At 42.5% G+C, this 10,458-nt stretch overlaps 1 protein-coding gene across 1 annotated transcript; it reads left to right on the plus strand.

Annotated features, from left to right (window-relative positions):
- Positions 1–3,492: 3,492 nt before the first annotated feature.
- LOC143707650 (uncharacterized) lies at positions 3,493–7,673 on the plus strand (the record flags this gene model as incomplete). The annotated part of the gene is made up of 12 exons (XM_077200033.1): positions 3,493–3,627; positions 3,752–3,955; positions 4,098–4,361; positions 4,397–4,486; positions 4,522–4,731; positions 4,785–4,886; positions 5,313–5,537; positions 5,662–5,925; positions 5,961–6,045; positions 6,081–6,295; positions 6,420–6,651; positions 6,693–7,673. Coding segments are annotated over exons 1-12 (3,007 nt in total), but the record flags the coding sequence as incomplete, so codon positions are not given.
- Between the last annotated feature and the right edge of the window lie 2,785 nt (positions 7,674–10,458).

The following is a 10,458-nucleotide window of genomic DNA, read 5'->3' on the forward strand; positions in this document are numbered from 1 at the left end:
GTTGGGTTATTCGGCGACGCTGTGGAGAACTTTGCCCAACAGTTCTCTACAGCTCAGAAACAGACGGAGGCCATCCGGCACATCCTGCCTCGGAGGGACGCTGCTGCCTTCACCCGCCCCCCGAGGTCAGATCCTCCGCCTGCTCGTCGCCGTGGGCGTCCGCCTGCAGCCGCCTCAGCTCCCGCCGGACCATCGCAGCAGCCTTCACCCAGGTTCCGGCGCGGAGCCGGCCGCGGAAGGGGCGCCCAGCCTGCTCCAGGCGCTGCCAAGCCAGGTGGTAAGCACCAGCGCAAAAGAAAACGCTGAACCTGGACGGGCTCTCAGGGATGGAGGAGTTGCTTGTGGAGTGGTCGCCGATCCACTCCCTCTGGCTGGTTGGAGGGCCGGCTGGAGTTTTTTGTTATGTGTGTGTTTCTGTCCGCCGCTGGCCCCTATAAAAACGGGGTCAGCGGTACCCACAGAGCAATTTTTCTATTCCTGAGTCCCAAGTGGGCCAGTCTGGCGGGTGTGACCCTGTATTAGCCTTACATCCCCCAGCTTCCCTTGGTCGCCAACAGGCAGCTTGGGGCGTTCGAGGACCCGGTCATCCGCCTTCTCACGTCCCCTGCCGCTAGTGGAGACGGGTAAGAGTTGCACTGCACACTAACACCACTATCTCTACTTTGCTGCCCCACCTCAGGCTCGGCTACCCCGCTCAAGTCAGTGGTGGTCACCACATTAGGTGTTGAGCAGACGTGCTCCTGAAAATTCAGTGATATTCATCACACCGAGTGGGGAGCAAAAGTGCTCCTGACTTGTGCGTGTTTGTCTTATCCTGCTGGCGAAGGATTTGATATAGCCGCCCTCCAGCCGGTACGAAGACCAGGCGAAGACTCGCCCTTCGTGCTACTAGGTGTTGAGTCGTGACCATCTTGGCCCAAGATTGGTCTGCAGCTTTGACCTGAAAGACATGTAGTGTCCTTCCCCTCGAGTGCTCCAGAGCCCGTTGGGTCTTCAGGTCAACTGGAAGAGAGTAATTTCGCCCACGGGCTGAGTATCTCTTTTTCAGTTTTGGAGAGGTACTCGGTCTAACACGTCTCTCCAGTGAGAATGTGTTCAGCTGGTGTTGAAGTGAGAAAGGGTCCCACTGAAAAGATTCAGAGGCTCCTGGGGTATACGGTAGTCGCAGCCCTTGGCTTCCTCCGTATGTGACCGCTTCAGCGCTAGCTTCACGATCGAGTCCCGAGGTGACCGTGGCAGAGCAGCTCACCCTGTGTGACTATAGTTCATCCCGGTCTGCTGCCAAACCCTCCTCAACAGAGGGGCCATGTACAAAGGGCGTGTTTTAACGGGGGCCTGGGCGACCCCCGACTACACGGGCATTCGTGCCTCGAGTTGTTAGACATTGCGGCCTGTGTGTCACAAACTCTCCCGTCACCTCCTCCTTGGAGTCAGACGCTTCTGAGGGCGCCTTGTTCCACTCCTCCCGCTTACTCAATCGTGCCGCCATCGAGCCTCACGACAGTTATAGCCAGGGCAAGTGGAGACTCCATCCCCTGGGTCCGGCTGGGTCTTGACCATTCCGGGGCCGCTCAGTTGCCCCCCCGGTTTTATTTTTCCGCCAGTGTTTGGGTAAACCGAGCGGACGACCCTTGGACAAACACTGGGTCTCAGCTGCCCCGGGGGCCCGCAGAAATACGTTTAACCCCAGTGAGCCTACTAAAAGGTGACTGCGACTCAGGGTCGCCTTGCGCCTGCTCAAGTCAGTGAGATCATCACACTTCATGTTGAGCAGAGTTGCTCCTGAAACTCAGTGAATTTCATCGCACTCAGGTGTTGAGCAGCAATGCTCCTGTAGCTCAGTGAGTCCATCACAGGTAGCTCAGTGAATTCGTCACACGCAGTGCTGAGCAGAAATGCTCCTGGTGCTCAGTGAAGTTCCTCGCACTCAAGTGTTGAGCAGAAATGCTCCTGAAGCTCAGTGAGTTTATCACACTCAGGTGTTGAGCAAGAATGCTCCTGAAGCTCAGTGAACTTGGCACACTCAAGTGCTGAGCAGAAATGCTCCTGTCGCTCAGTGAAGTTCTTCGCACTCAAGGGTTGAGCAGAAATACTCCTGAAGCTCAGTGAGTTTATCACACTCAGGTGTTGAGCAGGAATGCTCCTGAAGCTCAGTGAACTTGTCACACTCAAGTGCTGAGCAGAAATGCTCCTGTCGCTCAGTGAGGTTCTTCGCACTCAAGTGTTGAGCAGAAATGCTCCTGAAGCTCGGTGAGTTTATCACACTCAGGTGTTGAGCAGGAATGCTCCTGAAGCTCAGTGAACTTGTCACACCCAAGTGCTGAGCAGAAAACGCTCCTGAAGCCCAGTGATCTTCACATGTTGTGTTGAGCAATGCTCCTGTCTTTTGCGCCCGTCACTTGCACCTACGTGCCAAGTCAGGAGAGGAACAGGTCTTCATAGTTGCCCCTTATTGGCCCAGCTAGACCTGGTTCCCATCAACAGCTTCCTGACTTCCCCGGAAAACTCTTCGGGGACGGGGCACGATGGCACACGCGTTCTTCCCCCGGGGATTCCGGGCGGTCTTACATCTGAACGCGGAGGTTCAGGTGGCTATCACAAGAACATGTGATAGTTACCATCACTTCTGCGAGCACCCCCTAGAATGGGGTAGCGTGCTTACGCCTTTAGAAGTGGAACCTAGTCGTTGAGTGCGTCTTCTCTCCAGAGGAGATCCTGAAAGCTTTCGATCACTTCAGTGCTCTCTTTCCTGCAAAATGGGTTGCAGTAGGCTGTTTTCCTCACCCTCAAAATGATGTTGCCTCGGTGTTTAAACGACGCTCATCGTGTTGCAGAAGTATGCAGTAGCACGTTCTGATCGTCAGGTTCCTGAGGAGCAAGGTCTTGTAAATCCTTGTGTCCCTCTTTATCCTCTTGGGCCTTGTCCCTGGTGCGACTGCACTGCAGAGACCGCCCCTGAGCCACTGCAGGCAGTGAGTTAAAAATCTGTTATATCAGTTCTCCTGCTCGCGTGGTCTCTACTAGAGGGTAGGGACTTGCTCGCTTTCGGTCAACGTATTGTGCCTGGAGTCTGGGCCGGCTAACTCTCACAAGCTGAGACCCCGGCTCGGATTGTGCCCAAGGTTCCTACCTCTCCCGTAATAGGAGCAGGTGGTGAGCCTGCAAGCGCTGCCCTGGAGGAGGCAGATCCAGCCCTGGCTTCTCTGTCCGTTCGCTTGGACGTGTACAGAATGCAAGTCATAGACCTCAGACCAGCTCTACAAATATCTGTTAGAATTCAGCAGAGAGGGAAGGCTGTTTCCATGCAAAGTTGCACTTAGTGCTTGCCTTCATTTCGGTGAAAATTCGAGATGCAACTGGTCCACTTAGGTGTTGAGCTCCTCTATGATGAGTGTAAAGTGCTCCGCCTGGGCGTTGACGTTATGCTTTGCTAAACAGATTCTAGAGTTGGGGGCTGGACGACACCTAGTTGAACCGCTGGACGATTGTAACATGAACATCATGAACATGAACGACTGTAACATGGACGACTGTAACATCATGAACGACTGTAACATCATGGACGACTGTAACATCATGGACGACTGTAACATCATGAACGACTGTAACATCATGAACGACTGTAATATCATGAACGACGTAACATCATGAATGACTGTAACATCATGCACGACTGTAACATAAATGACGACTGTAACATCGTGAACGACTGTAACATCATGAACGACTGTAACATCATGAACGACGCAACATCATGAATGACTGTAACATCATGCACGACTGTAACATCAATGACGACTGTAACATCATGAACGACTGTAACATCATGAACGACTGTATGGACGACTGTAACATGAACATCATGAACATAAACGACTGTAACATCATGGACGACTGTAACATCATGAACGACTGTAACTTCATGAACGACTGTAACATCATGAATGACTGTAACATCATGAACGACGTAACATCATGAATGACTGTAACATCATGCACGACTGTAACATCAATGACGACTGTAACATCATGAACGACTGCAACATCATGAACGACTGTAACATCATGAACGACTGTAACATCATGAACGACGTAACATCATGAATGACTGTAACATCATGCACGACTGTAACATCAATGACGACTGTAACATCATGAACGACTGTAACATCATGGACGACTGTAACATCATGAACGACTGTAACATCATGAACGACTGTAACATGAATATCATGAACATGAACGACTGTAACATCATGGACGACTGTAACATCATGAGCGACTGTAACATCATGAACGACTGTAACATCATGGACGACTGTAACATCATGAACGACTGTAACATCATGAACGACTGTAACATCATGAACGACTGTAACATCATGAACGACGTAACATCATGGATGACTGTAACATCATGCACGACTGTAACATAAATGACGACTGTAACATCATGAACGACTGTAACATCATGAACGACTGTAATATCATGAACGACTCTAACATCATGAACGACGCAACATCATGAATGACTGTAACATCATGCACGACTGTAACATCAATGACGACTGTAACATCATGAACGACTGTAACATCATGAACGACTGTAACATCATGGACGACTGTAACATGAACATCATGAACATGAACGACTGTAACATCATGGACGACTGTAACATCATGAACGACTGTAACTTCATGAACGACTGTAACATCATGAATGACTGTAACATCATGAACGACGTAACATCATGAATGACTGTAACATCATGCACGACTGTAACATCAATGACGACTGTAACATCATGAACGACTGTAACATCATGAACGACTGTAACATCATGAACGACTGTAACATCATGAACGACTGTAACATCATGAACGACGTAACATCATGAATGACTGTAACATCATGCACGACTGTAACATCAATGACGACTGTAACATCATGAACGACTGTAACATCATGAACGACTCTAACATCATGAACGACAATAACATCATGGACGACTGTAACATGAACATGAACGACTGTAACATCATGGACGACTGTAACATGAACATGAACGACTGTAACATCATGGACGACTGTAACATCATGAACGCCTGTAACTTCAAGAACGACTGTAACATCATGAATGACTGTAACATCATGAACGACTGTAACATCATGAATGACTGTAACATCATGAACGACGTAACATCATGAATGACTGTAACATCATGAACGACTGTAACATCATGAATGACTGTAACATCATGAACGACTGTAACATCATGAATGACTGTAACATCATATATGACTGTAACATCATGAACGACGCAACATCATGAATGACTGTAACATCATGCACGACTGTAACATCAATGACGACTGTAACATCATGAACGACTGTAACATCATGAACGACTGTAACATCATGGACGACTGTAACATGAACATCATGAACATAAACGACTGTAACATCATGGACGACTGTAACATCATGAACGACTGTAACTTCATGAACGACTGTAACATCATGAATGACTGTAACATCATGAACGACGTAACATCATGAATGACTGTAACATCATGCACGACTGTAACATCAATGACGACTGTAACATCATGAACGACTGTAACATCATGAACGACTGTAACATCATGAACGACGTAACATCATGAATGACTGTAACATCATGCACGACTGTAACATCAATGACGACTGTAACATCATGAACGACTGTAACATCATGGACGACTGTAACATCATGAACGACTGTAACATCATGAACGACTGTAACATGAATATCATGAACATGAACGACTGTAACATCATGGACGACTGTAACATCATGAGCGACTGTAACATCATGAACGACTGTAACATCATGGACGACTGTAACATCATGAACGACTGTAACATCATGAACGACTGTAACATCATGAACGACTGTAACATCATGAACGACGTAACATCATGGATGACTGTAACATCATGCACGACTGTAACATAAATGACGACTGTAACATCATGAACGACTGTAACATCATGAACGACTATAATATCATGAACGACTCTAACATCATGAACGACGCAACATCATGAATGACTGTAATATCATGCACGACTGTAACATCAATGACGACTGTAACATCATGAACGAATGTAACATCATGAACGACTGTAACATCATGGACGACTGTAACATGAACATCATGAACATGAACGACTGTAACATCATGGACGACTGTAACATCATGAACGACTGTAACTTCATGAACGACTGTAACATCATGAATGACTGTAACATCATGAACGACGTAACATCATGAATGACTGTAACATCATGCACGACTGTAACATCAATGACGACTGTAACATCATGAACGACTGTAACATCATGAACGACTGTAACATCATGAACGACGTAACATCATGAATGACTGTAACATCATGCACGACTGTAACATCAATGACGACTGTAACATCATGAACGACTGTAACATCAGGAACGACTCTAACATCATGAACGACAATAACATCATGGACGACTGTAACATGAACATGAACGACTGTAACATCATGGACGACTGTAACATCATGAACGCCTGTAACTTCATGAACGACTGTAACATCATGAATGACTGTAACATCATGAACGACTGTAACATCATGAATGACTGTAACATCATGAACGACGTAACATCATGAATGACTGTAACATCATGAACGACTGTAACATCATGAATGACTGTAACATCATGAACGACTGTAACATCATGAATGACTGTAACATCATATATGACTGTAACATCATGGACGACTGTAACATGAACATCATGAACATGAACGACTGTAACATCATGAACGACTGTAACATCATGAACGACTGTAACATCATGAACGACTGTAACATCATGGACGACTGTAACATCATGAACAACTGTAACATCATGGACGACTGTAACATCATGAACGACTGTAACATCATGAACGACTGTAACATCATGAACGACTGTAACATGAACATCATGAACATGAACAACTGTAACATCATGGACGACTGTAACATCATGAACGACTGTAACATCATGAACGACTGTAACATCATGGACGACTGTAACATGAACATCATGAACATGAACGACTGTAACATGGACGACTGTAACATCATGAACGACTGTAACATCATGGACGACTGTAACATCATGAACGACTGTAACATCATGGACGACTGTAACATCATGTACGACTGTAACATGAACATCATGAACATGAACGACTGTAACATGGACGACTATAACATCATGAACGACTGTAACATCATGGACGACTGTAACATGAACATCATGAACATGAACGACTGTAACATCATGGACAACTGTAACATCATGAACGACTGTAACATCATGGACGACTGTAACATGAGCATCATGAACATGAACGACTGTAACATCATGGACGACTGTAACATCATGAACGACTGTAACTTCATGGACGACTGTAACATGAGCATCATGAACATGGACGACTGTAACATCATGAACGACTGTAACATCATGAACGACTGTAACATCATAAACGACTGTAACATCATGAACGACTGTAACATCATAGACGACTGTAACATCATGAACGACTGTAACATCATGAACGACTGTAACATCATGAACGACTGTAGAGAATGTATTTCATTCATACTATATAGAATGTACTTTTTTAGTGGTCGTGGAGTAAATAGAGAATGTGATTTGGGACGCAGCAGCTCTCGACCTGCCAAACCCGGACTCATGAAGCCCGAAGACGCCTCTTTAGCAAACACTCACTTATCCACACACACTCCTTCTCTTCTTTCAGCAGTTCACTCTAGTTTAATCATCTCAATATTATCGGCTTTATAACATAAATCATCAATTGCTTGTGATGTTCCTCATTAACAGATCTGAACTGAATGGTTAATTCATCAATGCTTTGGAATACAGATCCGAGGTTTCTTTTTAAAGAAGACATTATTGCAGAAGTGAAAGCAAAAGCAATGTTAGTGTAATCAAAGTTATAGAAGTTTGTTTACTTTAAAAGAAATTTACGGAACTAAACACTTTTGATTTTATGGAAAATATATATTTTACTAAACAATTTGGCGGAAAAATTGCTAGAAAATCAAAGCCACGTGTCTGACCAAGTTATGCTCCAAATTTACTTTAATATCACAAAGATTGAGACGCTCGGGTTTTAAAGATAAAGCAATGTCTCATTTCTGAATTTTGTTTCTAACAGCAATTCTGACTTTTTTCCGTCAGAGTTGTGATTTTAATTCTCAGAATTGCAAGTTTATATCTCACAACTCTGAGAGAAGTGTGACTGTACACTCGCAATGTGCGATAAAATAAGTCACAATAACCTTTTATATTCTGTGGATGTTTTTTATATTCTTCCATAAATGACATGATTACTAAAATATGTGAGAATCCAGTCATAAAAACTCAAAGCTCAACCCGTCAAAATAAAAGTTTGGTTTAACCTGAAGCAATTGTGACAGAAATATAATACTGTTATATAGAATAATAATAATAATAATAATAATAACAATAATAATTATAATAATTAATTATTATTAAAAGTTTATTTTTAAGTAATAATCACATCTGTTGTGCAGAACTTTGTTTAACATAAACGTTTGTTTAAATTCATATGAGTAAATGTTTTATGGCTTCATTTGATTGCCAGAAAATTTAAAATATTAAAAAACACAAAAAAACAAGTCTAATTAATTGAATTCATAAAAACAACAAAAAAAAATATTAATTTGTTAATTTTTATGAAATCTTTTTTTATTATTAAAATGCAATTAAACCATTAAAATTAAATTCCGAAAACGTAAAACCGAGAATACAGAATTTGTTCAAAATAAATATATATATTTTTTTAAATCACAATTTATTTCACAGGGCCTTAAAATTTTAATTTTTGTCAGATTGTTGTTAAATTGAATAAATATGATTTCAATTAATTAGACATGCTTTTTGATTAGTAACATTTAATATAACTATTAAAATGGAATCCAGAAAAATTTTAACTGAAAAAATAAAACGATTTTCACAGGGCCCTAATTTACAAAGAATAATCCACATATTTGCATAAAGCAGTTATGGAAAACAATATAAAGCAGTTCTTGTGTTTTTTCTTGAGGTTTAATGATAAATGTGATAATCTTGTGATGAGTTGTTCTCATTGGTACTCATGACTTTGACTCAGATCTGAGATTGAGGTTTGAAAAGCGCTCTGGTCACATGACTGCCTGGTCACATGACTACATGACTGCCTGGTCACATGACGTGTTCCTCAAACTCATGTTCATCTGCTGTGGGATGGTGTTGTTGTTCCTCACATGTCTAGACCAGCGTCAAGCGTCTAACCCAACCAGAGTTCCCTTTGTTAACATGTTGACATGATCTCAAAGTAACTTCAATGGGATTGTGTCACAGCCTGTTATTAAAGGAACATCAGCTTTCTTCAGCCTCGCTCACACAAACTGCTTCCTGAGAGTCGAAGCCAAAGAAGAAGTGATGAGAACTGATTTAGTCAGAGATAAGACTTTTATCGGGTTAATGCAACCCGTCCTGAGGTTGAATGTTTAAAAGCACTTTTATGAGCGTGACTCAGTTCTCCTGATTCCTCTCTCTCCTGTCATTACTGTGAGCTTTAATGTGCCTCTCCGTAACTATTACACCGCTAGATTAAAGGTCTGGACAGACACTCGTCCCTCCTCAGCCTTTCTTATGTAAATGAGCTGGATGTTGGTCAGTCGTAAAATGTTTTAATTCGACGCACAAAAACAGTGTGTCAGTCTGCACAGAACCATCAGTGCTGTTTCATGACCACCCCCCCTCCCCCAACCCAAAAATATATGGCTTAGTTCAAACCTTGCATTTTTTTAAATCGATCAAAATAATATTTATGTAGCCTACTGTATATATACTGTATATAGTATCATGACCTTATCAGTTCGATTAAACCATCAAAGTATGAAAACAATATTTTATATTTTTTACATGTTTTAAATATGAGGGAAGAATAAAAAACACTCAGCTTGCTTAAGGTATTTATTTGAAAAAAATATTTGGCAAATAAAGTCAAAGCTACAGCTACAGGTTTTATTTTACTATGCAAACCAAAAAATGCAAACAAAAACAAAAATCTGACAGGAACAAGCAAACATTGAATACAATCAGTTATTCATATTTGTTTGGTTCTCTGTTGTTTTTGCATGTGTTCATCATTTGTATGACAGCCTGGACAAAAATTATAAATAAAACAATCGATTCAAAGCTCAACTATGCAATATGACTACAAAATCTTTAACTCATTTATAATAATATTTAAATAAAGAGTAAAATGGCGATATTCCTGGGCCGGATGTCACTTTGGGCCTCTACTGTATTTACTGTATAATGTAGGTCAATATAATTTT

The sequence above is a fragment of the Siphateles boraxobius genome, unplaced genomic scaffold (genome assembly GCF_051911475.1).
Source record: "Siphateles boraxobius isolate OS27281-9 unplaced genomic scaffold, OSU_SipBor_1 416, whole genome shotgun sequence".
Lineage (NCBI taxonomy): Eukaryota > Metazoa > Chordata > Actinopteri > Cypriniformes > Leuciscidae > Siphateles > Siphateles boraxobius.